Raw genomic sequence first — 22,181 nt, forward strand, 5'->3', positions numbered from 1 at the left:
GAGATTCCTCCTGATTGTGGGTACCCATGCCAGGGGTGGGATTTTGAGGAGACTGCATCTTGCTTCTCCTTCCCAGCTTGGCCCTTTTACCATTTGCTGAGGATCTTTTCCATAGGGGATTGTTCGATTTGTGGCAGTAGATTTGGTGTGTCCATTGGGTGTGAGTTTAGCGTATTCCTCTGCTGCCATCTTGGACTACCTCCCAGTGCTGCATTTTGCATAAACTAAAATTGCTACTTTCATGGTGCTTACATTTTAGTACTTGGGAAACCAGACAGTAAACAAATAATTACAGGCATATATCAAAGATAGTGTGTGTTTGGTTCCAGACCACTGCAATTAAATGAATATTGCAATAAAATGAGTCAAATGAATTTGTTTCCCAGTATGTAAAAGTTATGTGTATACTGTAATGTATTCTATTAAGTGTACAACAATAGCATTATGTCTAAGAAAACAGTGTATATACCTTAATTAGAAAATATTTATTGCTAAAAAACCTTATCAGTGAGTTAAAACATTATCAGTTAATCACTGACAATGGATAGCAATAACAAATAATAGTAATAATAATAATTATTATTATAAAGTTTAGACTTTTGCAGGAATTACCAAAATGTGATAGAGACAAGAAGTGAGCAAATATTGGAAAAATGGTGCCGATGAACTTGCTGATTCAAGGTTGCCACAAACCTTCACAGCTTGTAAAAAACAACAACAATGCAGAATCTGTGTAGCCCAGTACAGCAAAGCACAATAAAACGAGGCATGCCTGTATGTTCTATATCAGGAACTAATGGATGCTAAGAATAATAAAGCTGATAAGAGGATAGAGAGTGACAGTATGGGTAGAGAGGTGCTCGTTTATATAGGATAGTAAAAAAATGTGGTGATAAGGTAACATTTGGGCCTAAATAATAAAACAGAGAGGTTCTGCCGATATCCAGGGAAAGTGTTTTCAGGTCGAGGAATAGCAAGTACAAAGGCTCTGCAGCAGGATATGCTTAGTGTAGAGGAAAAGCAAGGAGGACAGTGTAGCAGCAGTGACGTGTACAAAGGGAAGAGGAGTGGATGAGATTGGCTAGATCATGAGGAGGCTTTGTAGGCTATTAAAAAAAACCTTGGTTTTTATTCCAAGTGAGATGGCAACTCATGAGAAATTTTGAGCAGAAAAGTGACATGACTTGACTTAGGTTTGAGAAAGATTGTTCTTGCTATTGTATGGATGGTCTGTTTTGTGGAAACAGTCTAGGAGACTTATTATAATAGTACAAGAGAGAGATGACAGTGGCTTTGGTTGGGGGCTAGTGGTGGAGGTGATGAGAAGCAGTGTACTCTGGATATTTTACAAAGTAGGATCAGTAAAGTAAAATAAGAGTCAGAAATGGCTCTTGAAACTGGAAATACGGAATTGGTTTTATACTGATAAAGGGACAGATGGGGTAGAGGTGGGAAGTAGACTTTAAGGTGTTTATGTAGAATTTAGGATTGTATTTTGACCTTTGTAAATGTTGAGATGCATATTTATATATCTGTAAGTGGAGATTTCAAATGGGTAGCTAGTTGTATGAATCTGGAGTACAGAGAAGAAGGGCCAGACTGTGTTGATAAATATATATAGTATATATGGGGTATATATATAGGTATATACATATAGATATATATAGGTATATATGGGTGTGTGTGTGTGTGTGTGTGTGTGTGTGTGTATCTGTATGTGTGTGTTTGTGTGTGTATATATATATATGATACTTAAAGTCTAAACAGGCTGTGGTTGCCTAGTGAAGAAAATTTGGACAAGAGAAGAGGTTCAAAGACTTAAGCCCTTAGACAAACTAATTTTATTTAGAGATCAGGGTGAAGATGAGCATTTGCAAAGGAGGTGCTAAAGGAGGAACAGTGGGACAGGAGGAAAACTAAGAGTGAGTGGTGTCTGTAGGAGGCAAAATGATGGAAATTTTTTCCTCAGTGAGGAGAAAATTAATTAGCTGTGTCAAGTTCTGCCAATAGGTCAAATAAGATGAGGATTGAGAATTGAAGATTGGATTTGGCAATATGGAGATCACTGGTGGCCTTGATACAAACGATTTCTGTGGAGATGAAAGCGCAATTGCAGTGGGTTCGAGAATCAGAAAGGGAAATAAAGTGAGGATAGTTTATTTTGTTGTTTTGTTTTAAGATTTTATTTATTTGAGAGAAAGAGAGCATGAGCGGGATGAGGGAAGGAGAGAAAGGGAGAGAGAATCTCAAGCCGTCTCTGTGCTGAGCGTGGAGCTCAACACAGGACTCGATCTCATGACCCTGAGATCGTGACCTGAGCCAAAATCAAGAATCCAACACTTAACTGAGTCACCCAGGTGTCCTGAGGGTAATTTTTTTTTTTTTTAAAGATTTTATTTATTTATTTGAGAGAGAGAAAGGGGAGGGGCATGAGCATAAGTGGCGGAGAGGCAGAGGGGGAAGCAGACTCCCCTCTGAGCAAGGAGCCTGATGTGGGACTTGATCCCAGGACCCTGCGATCATGACCTGAGCTGAAGGCAGACACTTAACTGACTGAGCCACCCAGGTGCCCCAGGGTAATTTTTTTTTTTTTAAATGAACTTTTCTGTAAATCAAGGGAATGGGGCACATGGAATATGTTGTCAGGTGAGAGATTTTACTTAAGGTGGGAGATATTAAAGTGTTTATAATATAGATGAAATGATCCAGTAGAGAAAGAAAAATTGATGCAGGAATAAAGGGGGAAGTTTGCTTAATCCTTAGTTGGGTGAGAAACAATGGGTTAATAATCATCTCTTTATAGTAACTCATGAAATGGTCTATGTCATTCTCATCACTTTGCTGGTATTTGACTATTGTAGGTGACCTTCCTAGTTAGAACTTGTTTCAAATGTGGGAGGTGTGCTAAATCAACATATAATTAAGTCAAGGTTAGTTATTCATGAAAATGTAGCTAGACTTGTTTCCCTTTTTATAGTTAGCTCTAAGTTGAAATTGGCAGTGGCCTGGGAAATGAAATGTTTGAGTCTAAGTTACAAATATATTGATTTGTAAAGGATTTCCAAGTTACCTTAAGTTTTAAAATGAGTATTTGAAAATAGTTTTGGGTTTGGTGTGCATGTTTCTGTTATATAGCGACTTTGTAGTTATGTTTATGCATATATAATGCAGTTTCCATTTTGTTAATGTATGAAAACTTTAAATATAGTCAAGTTTATCTTATTATGTGGTTTCCAGAAGTAATTATTTTCCTTTCCAGAGGAGGTTTTTTTTTTGTTTTGTTTTTTTTCAGTTTGGTAGAAAAGCAACAACAAATACTTTATTGTTCTTTAGGCACAAAAGGGTCTTTGTTAAGAACATGCTTATTTAGTAATTAGAAAACTTAAAATTTTAAGATTCTACTTTTATTTCAAATAAACATTTTTTTTTTGAAAGATTGTATTGTTGAGTAATCTCTACACCCAACACGGGACTCAAACATACAACCCTGACATCAAGAGTTGCATGCATGCTCTAGTGTCTGAGCCAGCCAGGCACGCCTGAAAAACATTCTTTAACTTTTATAAAATTTGGCTTTCTTGGACCAGCTCTTCTTAGATTTTTGCCTTCATGGGCATAGATCATGTAAAGGGAGCCTTAAATAACAAACAACTCAGAACCTAGACAGCATACTTTTAAAAGTGCTTAAACAGATTGCTTATTTGTATATTGTATATAGATGTAGATTAAATAATGTCATTAAAGAATAAATATTGACCCATAAACCACCTATTGATCAATCTTAATGATTCTCATCTATATGGCATTTAGGCAGGTGTAGTTGGGGGATTAAAAAGAATTTAATTTGATTTAAAAATGTCCTTTGGTTTAATTTAGGACTTTACTTGTCTTGAGGTATAGGAAACAGTATGTTGCCCAGGGATATATATTGAAATAATCTCATGAACTGGAAGTTCCAGAAGCCTTCCTACCATGACTGTCAGACACCTTCATGCCACAATTGTTGTTTATCTTGCAGTATGCAGGAATAACTCAGCAGCCCTTAGAATGGAGCTGGACATTAAGTATGTATCATTTAAGAGACCTCTTATTGAATATAAAAATGTAATCAGATAATTAGGAGCGGGCTTACTTATACTATAAAGCAGATACTATGGATATTGTAGCTGTCCTCATACATTTAAACTAGAGTTTTATTTTTTTTTTAGTAGTGAACTTAGTTGAAGTAGTATAAAGGATACTTTCACTTTTCATTGTGTACCTTTCTCTATTATTTGACTTTTTTATACTGTGTGCAGTTATTACTTTGAACATAAAAATTATTAAAAAAAATTAAAAGCTAGGAAACATTTATATGGAAGACCATTTTACGTAGAGTGAAGTTCACCAGTTCAGCTCTATTGGTGTATATGGTGAAACAATGAATCTTTATAAATCATGTAGTTAATTTAAGTTACTGGAGATGTGTAACTTGTTTATTTCTAGTCCTTCTTTATTTTAAGCAGTAGATTATTCATGGCAGTATCTCAGGTCCTGCCTATTCTAGCAGTAAAACAATCTAGATGTGCAACATTGTGGTTAGTTTATTCTTACTTGACTTGAATAACTTTAATAACTTTCCTTAGTTCATAGTATTGTTCACTTAATATTTGTGAGATTCATTTTGTAAAAATAAAATATTCTGCACAATGACTTTCTAACCTGAACATTTCAGGGGAATATAATCATCTAGTATTTTTTTATGAAGCAGAAATCTTGAGGGCCCCCAAGGAGTGCCTATGAAAATAAAAGAAAAAAGACGAGATGCAGTGAAACAGAATGGGGAGTGTCAGTGTGAGGCTCCTGCTTCTGGAAACTGCTTAGAGCCATTGTTGTTCAGGTGGTTCCCATAGGCTCACAAGTGTTTTTAAATTTACTTTCTAGCTTTCTAGATCATAGCTTACCTTAGGTAGATCTTGTAGACTTATTGCTGCAGGAGAGAATTTCATCTGGTCCAGTCTTCTCATTTCATCTACTTCAATCTTTTTATTTTGCATTTTTGCTGCTATTAAGAACTAGGACTATGAGAACCTGATTTTGTTGAATCCAGGTTTTTTTTTTTTTTTTTTTTTAATTGTTCTCCATATCCTCTTTGATGAAAAGTCTCTCATAGAACGAGTGGTAGACTTTTGGCACTCACACTTTATGCTATTCACCTGTAATCTTGAAGGTTTCGGGATGAACAAGTGAAAGTCCATGTCATGTAGTATTTGGGAATTTTCCTGACATAGGAGTTTAAATTATACCCACACTGCAAGGTTGCTGTGTGGGAAACTGTCCTTTAACCAGCAAATGACCATGGATGATGCCTTGCTTCCTCATTTGATTGCATTTCTGTGTGGGGCACAGAAGGTTTGGAAAATTAGGAGCTGGACTTCAAGATATAAAGTCTGCTGTGAAGGAGTAAAGGGAGAAGCAGAATTACCCTGTGTTACAAGAAGGATCAGTTTTTAGAGGCATGGTTTTGGTCTAATGAGAAAGTGATAGATATTAAAGTATAATTTTGAGATTGCCTTCATTGAGGTTACACTGGGAACCAGAGTGACCTGGAAAAGCTAGCAGGAATGACTTTGCATTAAGGTTTTAAGAGCCTGTGAAATACTGATTGGTATACACTTTTACAGTGTATATTCAATTATCTGTAGAGCTCACATTTTCATTGCTCTTCTGACAGTAATGCATAAAACAAAGAAACCTTAGATGTTCTCTTAGTGAAGCCTCTTTTATTATATGTGATCCCTTAATGAAACCTTGTTTCCACATGTATTTAGAGTCATAGATTCTGTTAGCAAGAGAGAAGGGTTTAGGAGCAGAGGATCAGTGGAGAGATTTGATGATTATTACAATGGCTCTGTTCATTACCATGTATCTGGGCCAGGATAAAGTAAAGTAGTAGAAATTCTTTCCTTTGGCTATGATCTTGGTCCTTTCATGAAGGAGAGCTTCTCATGATGTGGGTAAAGAAGGATCGTACACTTAATGATTTTTAAAAAAATACTCTGCACTATATTCTTTTTTTTTTTGGTGCTACCTAAATAGATGTTTTATTCTGTATTTTTTTAAATTAAATTTTTTTTCAGTGTTCCAAATTTCATCGTTTATGCACCACACCCAGTGCTCCATGCAATACGTGCCCTCCTTAATACCCACCACCAGGCTCACCCAACCACCCCACTCCTCCCCTCCAAAACCCTCAGTTAACCCTCAAGTTAAGACTCTCCCTCTCTTTTTGAAACTATTTTGTCTTTACTTCAAGCCCTCAAATTCAGAAAGGACTGAAATATTGAAATCTGAGTTCTATTATAAAACATACTTATATCAGTTAATCATGGTTTCAAAACCACCTATCTTCCTACAATCTTAGAGGATATAAGGTATTCTTCCAGTTTTTAGGGTTGTTGATTTTCCTACTGCATGGAGACCTTCCCTTCTTCCTTAAAATGTATAGAGGTCTCTTATGGTGGTTAAGAATGGGTTCTGGAGCTGTACTACCTACCTTTAAGTCCTGCTGTGACCACTTACTATTTGTGTGACCTTGAGCAAATGTCTTAACCTTTCTGCTTTAGTTTCTTCATCTATAAAGAAAAATAATAATTCCTATCTCAAAGAGTTGGTGTGAGGATTAAATGAGTTACTGCTTTGAATTACGTGGATGAGTGACACAGAGTAAGCTATCAGTAAATGTTAGTTATTACCATTATCGTAATTATCCTCTTTCTTCTCTTCTTCATTCACTCTGTACCTACTTGGACACTAAAATATGTCAGTTTTTCTTTTTAGGTTGTAGAACATTCATGTCTCATTTCCCACTGGCAGTGGGACCTTTCCAGAACATGACATTTTGCTACCTCAGGCCACGGTTTCCAAGAGAGCATCATTTAACACCTCCTGCTTCTGATCTCATGTTTTTCAGTACTAGACCTATAACAGTTTTGTGCTGTCACTACCCTGCTCTGGAGTGTATAGCAGTTTTTCAGTAACTTGTTTTATCAAGCCCAGACTTCTCTGTCTGACGGTGGTTTAACCCTACTTCTTGTTCCACTCAGGCCAGTCTCCTGTTTTCTCAATTACATCAGTCACTTGAATGTTTGCTCCTGTTCTTCCTTCAACTTTTATGCCCTTCCTTTGTGCCTTTACCTTTCTACTCTTAGTATTTCTATTCTATCTATGCTTTAAGAATGCAGTGTTTCATTTTTCTATTTTTTTGGTATGATTTTATTTATTTATTTGAGAGAGAAGGAGTGAGCAAGAGAGGGAGAAAGGGAGCAGGGGGAGGGGAGAGAGAGAGGGACGAGCAGACTTCCCACTGAGAAGGGAGCCCGACTTGGGGCTCAATCCCATGACTTGAGCCAAAGGCAGATGCCTACTGACTGAGCCACCCAGGCATCCCAAGAACCCATTGTTTCTAACATGACTTTCTGGCTTTTAAGAACTACACGTGGGTAGGAACAGGATTGGTAAAACTGGGAGATAGTCATGCTGCAAGATTGATTGAGAGATCAGAGTATGGACTGAGGCTCAGGGTCTTTAAATTCAAGAACAGCAAACGAGTTAAAGTCTGAGAAGCAGATCTAAGATGGAAAGACCAGCTTAAAGTGTAAGGTTGGGACTTGGAGGGATGGATATGAGAGACAACTGAGAACGAAGCAGTATTGAAAACACGAGATGTTATTCGGGTTTTAGACAGACCAGGACAGGTCCTGATGGATCAAAGAATTTCTAAGGTCCACATGACTGGGCAAGGTAGCATATTTCTGAATTGAGAAGGGGAGCCAGTTATGTTAAGATTAGGAACAGCTGTTAGGAATCTGAAGTAGTCAGTTTTGGTGTGTTGGGCACTGGAAGACTTGGGACATAATTGGAAAAAATTGAGCCCCCTGGTTAGGCTAGAATATCAAGATGAGGAAAACTAAATGTGCTGAGCCATACAACAACTTACATTTCTTCTGGCTAAGATTAGAACTGGGTTGTGAGAATATTGCTATACTGAAGCAACTTGATAGGCTCTCTTACCGGAGGGATATGGATAGGGTGACTACCATTAATCCAACCAATAAGGCCTTCGGTGACTTCAGGTACTTAGTATAGGTCCCACATTACTTAACTCTTGATTAAGCATCCTGCTATCCTGTATTGCTGTGACTGACTTACGTGAATCTCTTTTTCTCCATTCATAGTTTAAGCTAGATCAAATGATGACCCTTTTAAAAACAGAGGTCTATTTTGCTAGGATTAACATATAGCTGCCTATATTTAAAGTGTACAGAGGGATACATTTGAAATATGTATACACCTGTGAAACTATCACAACTAAGGTAATAAACATTCATCATCCTCAAGTTTCCTTGTGCCCTTTTGTAACTCTTCCCTTTTGTACCTCTCTGTCTCTTCTTTCTACCCACATGCATTGATTTACTCTGTGTTGCTACATGCTAGTTTTTATTTGAATTAGTAGGATTATACAGTATGAACTCTTTTTGTCTGGCTTTTCTCAGCATATGTCTTTCTTTCTTATCATCTTTTTTTGCATAATTATTTTTGAGTTTATCAGTAGTTCATTCCTGTCTCTTGCTGAAGAGTATTCCACTGTAGGACTAACTCCTCAATTTGTTTATCCATTCACCTTTGGAGGAATATTGGGTTGTTTCTGGTTTTTGACTGTTGCAAATGAAGTTGGAGTGAACATTTGTGTACAAATCTTTGTGGTTATAATGCTTCCAGTTTTCTTAGGAGTGGAAAGCTGGGTCATATGGTAGGAGTATATTTAACTTCTTAAGAAATTGCCAAACTGTTTTCAAAAGTGGTTGTAACATTTTATATTTCCACAAGTGTAGCCTGGGTTTCAATTCTACATCCTGAGCATACTTGGTATGGTTATGCTTTTCAATTTTAGCTATTCTGCTGGGAGTTTAGTGGTAGCTTTTTGTAGTTTTAATTTGCCTTTCCCTAAATGATATTGAGCCTTCTTTTTGTGTGCTTATTTGCCATCCCAGTATATTCTATGTTGAAGTATTTGTTCAAAGCTTTTCCTATTTAAAAAAATTGTAGTAGAATATACATAATGTAAAACATACCATCTTAGTCATCTTTATTTTTTATTTTTTTCAGAAAGATTTTATGTACTTATTTGAGAGGGACAGTGAGAGAGAGAGAGATCGAGAGAGCAGGAGAGGAGGGAGAGTCAGAGAGGGAGAAGCAGACTCCCCATTGAGCAGAGAGCCTGATACAGGGCTTGATCCCAGGACTCTAGGATCATGAGTTGAGCTGAAGGGAGATGTTTAACTGACTGAGCCACCCAGGTACCCCAACATTTTTATTTTAATTTTATTTTTTTAAGATTTATTTAGGGGCATGTGGGTGGTTCAGTGGGTTGAAGCCTCTGCCTTCAGCTCGGGTCATGGTCCTGGGGTCCTGGGATCGAGCCCCGCATTGGGCTCTCTGCTTCGCAGGGAGCCTGCTTCCCCCCACCCTCTGCCTGTTTCTCTGCCTACTTGTGATCTCTGTCTGTCAAATAAATAAATAAATCCTTGATTTATTTATTAGAGAGGGAGAGAAAGAGCACATGCGTGTATATGTGGGGTGGGGCAGGGGAGATAAGAGAATCCTCAAGCAGACTCCCCACTGAGCGCAGAGCCTGACTTGGTGCTTGGCCCCAGGACCCTGAAATCATTACCTGAGCTGAAGTCAAGAGTCAGACGCTCAACTGACTGAGCCACCCAGGCACCCCCCATCTTACAGTTTCATAGCATTAAATATATTTTTATTAATTTGCAACCAATTTTCAGAACTATCTGTCTTACAAAATGGTTACCTGTTTTAAGTATTGGGTTTCTTTTAAAATTTCTTTACATATTCAGATATAAATCCTATGTCAGATACATGTTTTACAGTTATTTTCTACCAGCCTGTCTTTTGTCTTTTCAGTTTATTGTACATTTTGTAATCAGTTACGGTAGGAATTAATTACTCCACATTAATTGGCAAGTTGCTATAAATCAGGGCTTGATTTACCTTTTGTTGATTGTTTGTACTTAAGAAATGGGGAAAGTGTTAATAGTGCAGATTAAACTGAAAAGTTTGTTGTGTCTGAAGCTCTTACATTATAAAAAGTGTAAGAAAGTATGGAAGGAGGGGCACCTAGGTGGCTCAGTGGGTTAAACTCTGCCTTCTGCTCAGGTCATGATCCCAGGGTCCTGGGATCGAGCCCCACATCGGGCTCTCTGCTCTGCAGGGAGCCTGCTTCCTCCTCTCTCTCTGCCTGCCTCTCTGCCTACTTGTGATTTCTCTCTCTCTCTCAAATAAATAAAATCTTAAAAAAAAATTAAAAAAAAAAAGAAAGTATGGAAGGAAATAATTCCTTCTAATATTTGAAAACTGTTACCTAATCAGCAGAGATTCATTCAGGTCAGACGTATGTCTTCGTTGTTCCATTGCTTGGGTATGGATATGAGATTTCAGCAAAAATCAGTGGAAGTCTTCTGTGACAATCAATTGACTGTGGAATTGGCCATAAAGAGATTTATATTTTTTTCATTATTTGTAAATTGTGTGGTACATATCTTTTTTAACTCAGTAGAATTTATGGTAAGCTTATGTACACATATGTACACTTTTTTCCCCTGTAGAGACAGTTGTTAAATATTTCCCAGCATACCACTGGCCACACAATAATAAGTAAGCACCAGGAAAATGTGTTAACTCATTCATGTAACTTGAATGAGTCAAGAAAAAAAAAATGAGGTCAGGAAACAAAGTCATTCCATAGGTGATTCTATTCTAATTCTGAAACCAAAAAAAAAAAAAAGATGAGGGGCGCCTGGGTGGCTCAGTGGGTTAAGCCGCTGCCTTCGGCTCAGGTCATGATCTCAGAGTCCTGGGATCGAGTCCCGCATCGGGCTCTCTGCTCAGCAGAGAGCCTGCTTCCCTCTCTCTCTCTGCCTGCCTCTCCATCTACTTGTGATTTCTCTCTGTCAAATAAATAAATAAAATCTTTAAAAAAAAAAAAAGATGAAAGGGATGAATAATAAGGGGAGAAAATGAAAGGCGTAATACACAGAAAATCAAGTCAGTTCTCTTATTACTAAAGACATAGAAGTGAGTTATTTTCTTCTAGGAGTTTTATGATTTCAGGTCTCACAGTTCTTCAGTCCATTTGGAGTTTTTGTATATGGGTATATGAACATGGTCCATTTACATTCTTCTGCCTGTAGCTGTGCAGTTTTCCCAATACCATTTACTGAAGAGACTGTTCTTCCCTATTGTAAATCCTTGCCTCCTTTGTCATAGATTAATTGACCATATGAGCATGGACTTATTTCTAGGCCCCTATTCTGTTTCATTGATCTGTTTTTTTTTTTTCCCCAATACCATACTCTTTTAATTACTATAGCTTTGTGATATATCTTGAAATCTGGGATTGTGATACCTTCAGCTTTGCTCCTCTTTCTCAAGATTGCTTGGCTGTTTGGGGTCTTTCGTGGTTCCATACAAAGTTTAGTACTATTTGTTCCAGTTCTTTGAAAAAGACTGTATTTTAATAGAGATTTCTTGGGCTGTAGAAATATTTTTCTAGATATCTCTTCAGGCAAGGGAACAGAAGCAAAGATTAAGCCAAAATAAAAAGCTTTTGTACAGTCAAAGAAACCATCAACAAAACAAAAAGTCAGCTTATTGAATGAGAGAAGATATTTGCAAATTATGTATCTGATAAGGAGTTAATATCTAAAATATATGAAGAATGTCTATAAGTAACAACAACAACAAAAACAAGTAATCTGATAAAAATGGGCAGAGGACTTGAGTAGACATTTTTCCAAAGAAGACATACAGATGGGCAGTAGACACATTGGGAAGATGCTTAATCACTAATCACCAGGGAAATACAAATCAAAACCACACTGAGAAATCAGCTTTTATCTGTTAGAGTAGGTGGAATCAAAAAGCCAAGAAATAAGTTTGGTGAGGATGTGGGGAAAGAGGAACCCTCCTGCACAGTTGGTGCAAATTGTTGCAGCCACTGTGGAAAACAGGTTGGAGGTTCCTCAAAAAATTAAAAGTAGAGGAGCACCTTGATGGCTCAGTTGGTTAAGTGTGCCTTTGGCTGACGTCATAATTTCAGGGTTCTGGGATTGAGCTCCTCTTTTGGGCTCCCTCCCTGCCCTGTGGGGAATCCTCTTCTCCCTATGCCCCTCTCTCTGTTTGTGTACACTTTCTCTTTTGAATAAAAAAAATAAATAAAATCTTAAAAAAAAATTAAAAGTCGAATTGCCACATGATCCAGTAATTCCACTACTTGGTATATTTACCCAATGAAAGCGAAAACACGGACTTGAAAAGATACATGCATCCCTGTTTATTGTAGCATTATTCCTGATAGCCAAGATACGGAAGCAACTCAAGTGTCCATTGGTATAGATGAATGGATAAAGAAGATGTGATATACACATACCCACACATGCATGCACGCATGTGCACACATATGCAATGAAATATTAGCCATAAAAAGAATGAGATCTTGCCATTTGTGACAACATGGTTGGACTTAGAGGTTATAAATGCCAAGTGAAATAGGTCAGAGAACGACAGATACAATATGATTTTACTCATATGTAAGATGTAAAAAAAACAATGAACAAGGAAGAAAAATAGATAGAAAACCAGACTATTAAATACTGAGAATAAATTCGTGGTTGCCAGAGAGGGGGAGATTAGGGGGATGATGGGTGAAATAGATAAAAGATTAGGAGTGTACTTGATGAACACAGAAATGTATAGAATTCTTGAATCACATATTGTATACATGAAACTAACATAACACTGTATGTTCATTATACTTCAATTTTTAAAAAGTATAAATAAAAAGAAAATAGAAAAAGAAAGTGAGTTGCTATTGTAGGGTATTTGTTTTGGTCTGATTTGATTTGCTCTGGGTCTCATTGATATGTAATAGTCTGCTAATAATATTGAAGAGGAATGTTAAAAACTCACGTATTATTAGTATTACATAGCAACTTCCAATAAGCCTGGAGTATCTAAATTTAATTGTTTTTAAGACCAAAAAAATTACAAAATGCTTTTTAAAATTTAAAATTAGAACATAGAACTATTAAATGTTCTCTGTTGTGTGCTAGAGTTTGCATCATTAGCTACATTGCTTTTTTATCTATACACTTAATTCTGTGATGTTTACCATAGTTATTATATTTCTTTCAAGAGGTTTTTTCTTTTGAGAATATCTTATTTCGAATCTGATGATTAAGTTTAAAAAATATTTTGTTTTGTAGCCACGCAGGATATACATACTGTGGGTCTTGTGCTGCTCATGCTTACAAACAAGTGGACCCATCTATTACGTAAGTAATACACAGTTTTGTTTAAGTGAGAGGGAATTACAACCACTTTGTCACGGAAGTAATTTGTTTTGGCGTGCTTATTGTTATATACTCGATTTCATTAAGAATTTAACTTTTTATATATTTATTATACCTTATATAGGTTATGAAAAGCTTTTATACTGTTTTTCATTGTCTGAACACAGTTTTTACTTTTCCTTTTGTTGGTAATATGTTTAGTTCTGGAAATTTTAGAAGGTTAAATGTTTTGGTTTAAAAAAATTTTTTTTTTGAAATCAAGAGATGAACATCTTTAAGAATGCACAGCACTTTGTTCTGTTAGTCATTTTGTAATTTAAAATTGTTTATTCTGCTTGTTAAATTGTGGTTAATGAAAGAAAATAATTTCTTACTGACCCAATGAGGTAGCTGAATTATTTTAGAATCTGACAGTGAATGTAATATGGTGTTTGAAGCATGTTAGCTCTTTATTCAATAAAAGCTCTGAAATTAGCTTTAAAATTTTTTTCTGGCAGATTGAGACTTATTAAGTAATATTCGACTCTCTAAGAAATTTGTGAACTTTCAATAACTTCTGCTAGAAATAGCCACCTAAATTACTTAATTTCCTGACCAGCATTTATTTATTTATTTATTATTTTTTCAAAAGATTTTATTTATTTATTTGTCAGAGAGAGGGAGAGAGAGCGAGCACAGGCGGACAGAATGGCAAGCAGAGGCAGAGGGAGAAGCAGGCTCCCTGCCGAGCAAGGAGCCCGATGTGGGACTCAATCCCAGGACGCTGGGATCATGACCTGAACTGAAGGCAGCTGCTTAACCAACTGAGCCACCCAGGCATCCCGCTGACCAGCATCTTATTTAAATATTTAATTCACAAATGTGAACTAGTATCAGGCTCCAGTCTGTACGCCAGTTATTACACACTGTACGAATAGGTAAAATCAGCCATCTTAATTCTGTCAAATGTTGATTGTTAGGTTAGACTTGTGTTAGTAGAGGTGGAGCATAATCCTTCAAAAGAAGTTTTTTTGTAGTGTGCTCTGCATATTGTATCATACCTTTGTTGGAAATTATTTTTAGTAAGTTTTTAATAATAAAATGATAATGTTGCCAAATTGATGAGGTTTTGGTTAGCCCGGCCTCATTTATGATGTCTTGAGGAGTGTCTTTAACAAGTACTTCTTAATACATATTTATTATACTATTTCAGCTAATTTATTTCATGAGTAACAACAAAAATAAATTAGATTGGAAAGATTTCCAAAAGTTTCCTTCATTTCAGCCTATAAATAGCTATAATCAAAGTTAGTGAATATGATAGCCTTTTCAAAACCTATTTGATGATGTTATTTTCTAGAAGGGTAGTCCTGAATTAAATTTGGCTTAGTAATATGTAGAGAGATATAGAAACTATATTGGTAGATGCAGAAAGCATGTATTAAATAAGTTGATAGAGAGTGTGGATGGAATGAAGAAGAGTAAATGGGAGAGAGCCAAGGACTAAGATGATGATGGAGGAGGTGAGGAGTAAGAGAGGCAAATGATGCATGAAGGTGTGATCAGCTTAATTCTATAATTAGTATGTAATAATTGAATTTTGAATAAATAAATCTGAAGGTCCAAGGGTTAAAAATGATTGGCAGTCATTGACAATATTCTCTTAAACGTGGCCCTCCTTAAGATTGGCAATGTTTCAGAGTCCTTTGAGAAAAATAGAAGAATGTCTTTCTGGGAACTATGAGAAGTTGAGAGAAAAAATACCAGTCCAACACAGAAGACTAAATTTGCTAGCTTCCATTCTTACTTTCCACACTAATCCATTCCCTACATGTCAACTAAGATCATCTTTTGTACTCTCTTGTACTTTGAATGGATTTTTTAAAAAGATTTTATTTATTTATTTGATAGAGATCACAAGTAGGCAGAGAGGCAGACAGAGAGAGAGGAAGGGAAGTAGGTCCCCACTGAGCAGAGAGCCCTATGTGGGGCTCGATCCCAGGACACTGGGATCATGACCTGAGCCAAAGGCAGAGGCTTTAACCCACTGAGCCACCCAGGTGCTCCTGGATCTTTTTTTTTTTTTTTTTTAAAGATTTTATTTATTTATTTGACAGAGAGATAAAGAGAGCCTAAGCAGGGGAAGGGGCAGGCTCCCGTTGACCAGGGAGCCTGATGCGGGGCTCTATCCCAGGGCTCCAGACCATGACCTGAGCTGAAGGCAGCCGCTTAACTGACTGAGCCACCCAGGCGCCCCTTGAGTGGATCTTTTACCTTTGCTTGATTTTGTCATACCATGCATAGAACATTTAGAAGATATTTCTTAATTGAATTGTGCAGATCTTTTGAATGTTGACATTTCATCATACAGTGCCAAAAAAATCATATTTGTTAATATCACCACAAATATCATCAGAAAATTTTTTTTATTTTTTAAAGATTTTATTTATTTATTTGACAGAGATCACAAGTAGGCAGAGAGACAGGCAGAGAGAAGGAAGCCAGCCCCCTGCCGAGCAGAGAGCCTGATGCGGGGCTTGATTCCAGGACCCTGGGATCATGACCTGAGCCAAAGGCAGAGGCTTTAACCCACTGAGCCACCCAGGCACCCCTGGAAATATCTTTAATTATTGGAGAGCTGTCCATCTCACAGTGATAGAAGTTTTGCAAGAGTCTGATTATCACATAAAAGCTTCAGTTATGTCTTGGGCAATGTTTTCTTTGAAGTGGCAGGCCTATTTTGTTCATTTTCTAGGAAGTTTCTGCCAAATACCTAAATTGGAATAACCATAATTTGTCTACAGTCACTTTTTGAAGTAAAAATTGTGTTCCATGAAAAAAAAGTTTGGTTTAGATCACACTCATAATCACACAAGTGTTTTCCCCATGACATAATTCAGTATATTGCAAAAGTGCTTTATGCATTTATCACCACCAATTTAATACATTTTGTTATATAGATTATTTTTATAAAACTGTACTCAGAGTTCAAGATTTAATGAAAGTAAGTGAAACTGGCCTAAAAAATCAAACAAAAACCCAACAAACCTTGGTGTGGGTGAAGGTAAAGAGCACATGACTAGCCATACATTTTGATTCCATTACCATGATCATAGTTCTGATGTGTCAGTGGTTTACCCAGACTCATTTTTGTACCGTTTTAAGTACAAATACCAACACAGTGGAAACGGCAAATAAATTCCTGATTATTATGAAAATAGTTTTGATTTTGTGGACTCCTTTAAAGGGTCTTTTGGAATCTGCAGTTCACAATTTGAGAAGTGCTGTGATACAGGGTGATTGGATTTAGTTTATGTGCTGCTGAAGGAGCACAGGGTGATTGGATTTAGATCATGGGCGTTGAGGAGGGCATTTCTGAGGAAATGATTTTTAAGCCGATCCAAAGGAACAGTAGCACTTGTGAAGGCTTTAAAGTAGGCTGAGTTGTGTTCCAGTCTTCAAGGAACTGCAAGATTAGTATTCGCAAACTACTGTGATAAGGGGTGGGGGGTGGGGAAGTCGTTCGTGCAGGATGGGGCCAGTGCATTTGAGACTTCAGAACCCATTGTAAGGAGTTTACATTTTATCCTCTGATTAGGAGAAGTCATTGCAAGACCTTACGTTTAAAGGAGTACCTTGGTTGTTTAAGGAATTTAAAAAATGGTATATTTAAGTAAGTTCTTTCTCATATTTACTGTTGCAATGTCTTTTCCTGTTACTAAAACTTTAATTGAAAACCTGGAACTTAGGGGGCGCCTGGGTGGCTCAGTGGGTTAAAGCCTCTGCCTTCGGCTCAGGTCATGGTCCCAGGGTCCTGGGATCCAACCCCACGTCAGGCTCTCTGCTCGGCAGGGAGCCTGCTTTCCCCGTCTCTCTGTCTGCCTCTCTGCCTACTTGTGATCTCTGTCTGTCAAATAAATAAATAAAATCCTTTAAAAAAAAAAAAAAAAGAAAACCTGGAACTTAGGATGTACTTAGATAGTAACTTGATTTTGATTCATATCTTTCAGAAAGCCTTTCAGGGTAGAAAAAAGAGCAAAAGGGATCTTCTTTAGGGCCAGCTGACATTTAATTTAGTTAAAATAGCTTTACTTGCCAGGAAACATCTTTAAAAAATTACTTGTTTTCCATTATTTAGAATAAATAGTTGATATTTATGAAGGTAGATACTTAGGTAGCTTGTTAATGGGTTGCACAGGCTATACTTCTCATAGTAACTCTACAAATGTGAATTCTCTGGAGGTATTATACATAAACTACATTTATTTCTAAGAGAATACTTCGTGACTTTTATTTTTTTTCATATTAAGGGTTTTTTTTATTACATGTGTGACAACATGACAACAGTGATGATATGCTAAATTTATCAGTTACCCATTTAAAGACCGAGTACTTTGCAGTTAATTGGAGGGAGAGAAAGTGGCATTGCTTTCAATGCCTATATTATTCATTTTTCTCCAAAATATTCCTGAGGTCTTGATGTTAATGGATCTAGCAATCTAGCTTTCCCCAAAAGAAAAATGCATTTTTTTAAAAGATTTTATTTATTTATTTGAGGGAGAGAGAGTGAGAGAGAACATGAGAGAGGAGAAGGTCAGAGGGAGAAGCAGACTCCCTGTGGAGCTGGGAGCCAATGTGGGACTTGATCCCCGGACTCCACGATCATGACCTGAGTTGAAAGCAGTCACTTATCCAACTGAGCCACCCAGGTGCCCAAAAATGGATTATTTTTTATTTACATTATTAATTTTCTTTTCTAACAAAGAGACCCATTTTGAAAATACTACTAATAGGTACTCACCCCACCCTTCTTTTCAATGATGTTTAGCCTATTTTTGGTTTATTTTTGGGTTTATTACTTAATGAAGATTTAATATTGTTATGACCTAAACCTCTTTTTCCTTGTGTTGCATATGAGTGAGTTTCTGTTAGGATGGAAAGAATTGAGTGCACAATTGGCTAATTCCAGTTGGTGGGAGCTCTTTTCTCCACCAGTATTATCTTTTCATGTGGATTGGGTCTGGCAATAAAGGCCAACAAAGTAAATTGTCTGGTATTGCAGGGGACAGTTAGGCTTTCCAAGCTGACCTTTGCTGTTTATTTCTGGAGTAGTGCTCATATTTTGGTCACTATTAGAACCTTGTTACACTTACCTAGAAATGTATCTGTGTCTTGAGTTTAAATTGATATTTTAAAAGTAATTTCATATTTTAATTATATATGCTGGATTTCCTAGGAGTGTTTTGATTTTAAATATTCTTTTCCTCTGTCTTGTCATAGAAATGCATTCCTCAATCATAAAAATGCCTTCTTTTCATACTTGATTCTTAGTTCATGTAATACTTTTAATTAGACAAATCACCTAAACATAACCATTATCTGTGTTCCTCATTAGACTTTAATTTAAAAAATTGTGATGAGGGCGCCTGGGTGGCTCAGTGGGTTGAGCCGCTGCCTTCGGCTCAGGTCATGATCCCAGGGTCCTGGGATCGAGTCCCGTATTGGGCCCTCTGCTCAGCGGGGAGCCTGTTTCCTCCTCTCTCTCTCTGCCTGCCTGTCTGCCTTCTTGTGATCTCTCTCTGTCAAATAAATAAATAAAATCTTAAAACAAAAATTGTGATGATGTTTATATACTCTTAAGACAGGAAAGCATAATGGTATCTCTTTTGTTCATTTAGGGATCTAAATCTGATTTATTTATTTATTTATTTATTTATTTATTGGAAATGGCTGTTGACTTTGCTCATAGTGGTGATGATAAGAAGTGAGTATTAGCAGTGGAGGAGGAAGGGGATGAAGAGATTATGGTTTTGAGTAGGAATGGCCTGTGGATGAAGTCTTATGTTTACGATCTGTGACATCTTGAGGAAGTTTTGGGACTCTAACCTGAGAATCTCTGTTTTCCTCATCCACATCTTCCTTACTGTCTCTTCCCCCACCACAGCAAGTAACATGTAGCAGACAGTGAGTTAATTTTTTTAGCTGTAATTGAATTTTATGAAAATAAATATATCGCATAAGCACATTCCTTATCTTATAAGTTTTTGGTGTGAAAGAACTAGCTCATGTCTCAGTCTTTGTCCATTAATTGGAAAAATGAGTATAATTAATTTTTTCTAGGTACGTTTTTCTAGCTTATCATTTATTCTTTCTCATAGTTTTGGTTTTCCAATCTGTAAGTTTGTGTGTGTGTGTTGAAGAAAGATTTTGTTCATTTGAATCTGGGAGAACAGAAAATGGGTAGTTTTGGAATTTAGATTGTAGTGATGTTTGAGATAAAATGAGGGGAAGTTAATTTTACCCTTGATGTCAAGATAAAGGGATTGTAAAGATTTAAGCTATAGTTTCGCCCAGTTCTTTTCTTTAGCTGCAGTGCAAATAACACATAATCAAGTTTCTTTGTTTTTGAGAATGACTTCTATCTACTTGAATGGGAACAGAGAAAGCTTATTATACGGAATTTCTTCTCAACAAGATTCCTTTTTTCTCTGCTATGGTAGAAATGTGAAAATAGCTTTATCAGAATGGTTCTTTGTAATGATATTTTATAGGGAGTTTTAGAAATTATACTATCATGTAGTTTTACTAAAGTTGTGGTGAATCTTATGAGGCAAGTTTAGAACGTGTTAGAATTTGGGGCTTTTATTTATAGCTGAAATTTTTAAATTCAATGAATATAGCTATTGAAAACCTTCTGTATCCTGGACATTATGAATGCAGAGATGTTTTTAAGCGTAGCAGATGATTTACTGTAGTTCAGTAAATCAGTAACTAGTATGTCCAGGTGTTGAAAATGGTTCTTTTCTTTTCTTCTTTTTTAAAATGTTCTTTTAAAGGCCTTTCAACAAAAAGACAAAGATAAGGAATTGAACTTAATTAACTGAGGAGCAAATCAGTTGCGTGTATAGTAGTTTTCTGGCCCTCCTGTAATAAACTGCCACTAACCCTAACTGAAAACAGAAATTTATTTTGTCTCAGTCTAGAGGCTGGCAGACCCAGAGGAGGGTGCTCTTAGGATTGGTTTCTCCTGAAGCCTTTCTTCTTGGCTTGCAGACGATTATCTTCTTGATGCTTCTTCCTATGGTTGACTCTCTGTGCATGTATGCCCCTGATATTTCTTTCTCTTCTTAAAAGAACACCAGTCATTGGATTCAGGCCTTACCTGAATAGCCTCAGTTTTGCTTAATGATCTGTTTTAATACTTAAAATGGTTATATTTCTCCTAAAATGGTTGTATTCTGAGGTACTGGCATGGAACTTCAACATAAATTTTAGGAGTACATAATTTAGCTCATAATAGTAAGTAATGAAATCAGTCAAGAAAGAAAATGGTACCACATGTGATTTTTAAAAATTACTTATTTTTTCCCCTTTTATTTAATAAGGTTTGTGTAGAAGTACAATTGTTCTGTGCTTTTTGTTGTGTATCTCCTAGCCGGAGAATTTTCATCCTTGGGCCTTCTCATCATGTGCCCCTCTCTCGATGTGCACTTTCCAGTGTGGATATATATAGGACACCTCTGTATGACCTTCGTATTGACCAAAAGAGTAAGTATATAGACATCTTAGAGCTTTTAAAGGGCTAAAGACTTTTTAAAAATAAGTTAGTTTAAAAAATTAAAAATATGAATAGTATAAGTAAAATCTTAGTTTTAAAGATAAAATTGATTTTAACTTATCTGCATAAAGCAAAAACAAAGTTAGAAGATCTTCTGTGTGCCTTAAAGACAACCAGAGTTTATTTTGCCAGCTGCAAAAATCTGTCAGGTCCACTAGTCTCCAGACTGTTCATATTACATGTGTATTCAGGGAAGTGTCTTGTACTCACTGTACCATGAAGACAAGCAATTAGTACCCACTACAACTTGAAGAAAGATTCTGGGCATGTTAGTCTGACTCTGTGTATATCACTTTCCTCATTGTAAATAGGTCATGGTGATAATGCCTTATTCTCAGATGATTTTTATGGGGGTGGGGAGTGAAACACTGAAACAAAGGTGCTTCATAAATCTTAAGTGTATTTTATTTTTAAAACGTATCTCTTATTTTGTTATGTATCTTTTATTTAGTTCATCTCATTTTATATATTGAATGTGAAAATTGAAATCTTTTTACTTTATAATAGTATTTTTGGAAGAGTGGGGAACATCATTTTAAAAATGTAGAACGGTACAGAGAATAGCAAAACAAATATTCTTGTACGTACCATCCACAATTGACTCAGAGTTTCCCCTTAACTGAATTCAATTTGCTTTCTCAAAAGCCATCTTCATGAGCTTGCTTTGTATTCCTCCAGTTCATCACATCAGATTTCAAGTATGTTGGGTGCTTACTGTTTCACGAAATCTTGGAACAAATTCTTCTCTAGGATGAAAGAAGCCATTTGCAAAATTGACAATCACCTCTTTTTCTTTATTTTTGGGGCCCAATTTTTCATAATTTGGGGTTTTAATTGTTACTGAGTATTAGTAATTTGTTGGTAGAATAATTTTTACTAATGAAGCTGGAGTATAACAGCCTTATTACTCCCTGTGATGCTTTTAGGGAACATACTTTATTTTTAAAACCTTGTTGGAGCATTCAGAAAATTTTGGTTTTAGATAGCTTCCTAGTAAAGGAATGGGTGATTTTTAATCAGGCAAAACTGAGCAGAAAAAAAGTCATGCCATCATTTGTTTCTTGAATATTGGTAAACCCATTTAAGGATGTATTATAAAAATGGTTCTGTTCTATGACAAAACAAAAATATTCTTATATCACTTTTTTACATATTAAATTTCATGTTATTATTAT

At 36.3% G+C, this 22,181-nt stretch overlaps 1 protein-coding gene across 3 annotated transcripts in view; it reads left to right on the forward strand.

Moving 5' to 3' along the window:
- Nucleotides 1-22,181, forward strand: part of MEMO1 (mediator of cell motility 1) — a 127,291-nt gene that overhangs the window by 56,623 nt on the left and 48,487 nt on the right. For 2 of the 3 annotated variants that reach the window (XR_009357398.1, XM_059188688.1), the window contains 2 exons: nucleotides 13,323-13,391; nucleotides 20,824-20,936. Coding sequence is in view for 2 of the 3 variants with exons in the window: in XM_059188688.1 (XP_059044671.1) it covers nucleotides 13,323-13,391; nucleotides 20,824-20,936 (182 nt within the window). In the remaining variant the exon portion in view is untranslated. Of the gene's footprint in view, nucleotides 1-13,322; nucleotides 13,392-20,823; nucleotides 20,937-22,181 lie in introns of those variants that run through there. The other variant, XM_059188689.1, reaches the window with a different exon arrangement.

The sequence above is a fragment of the Mustela lutreola genome, chromosome 9 (genome assembly GCF_030435805.1).
Source record: "Mustela lutreola isolate mMusLut2 chromosome 9, mMusLut2.pri, whole genome shotgun sequence".
In the NCBI taxonomy this organism is placed as follows: domain Eukaryota; kingdom Metazoa; phylum Chordata; class Mammalia; order Carnivora; family Mustelidae; genus Mustela; species Mustela lutreola.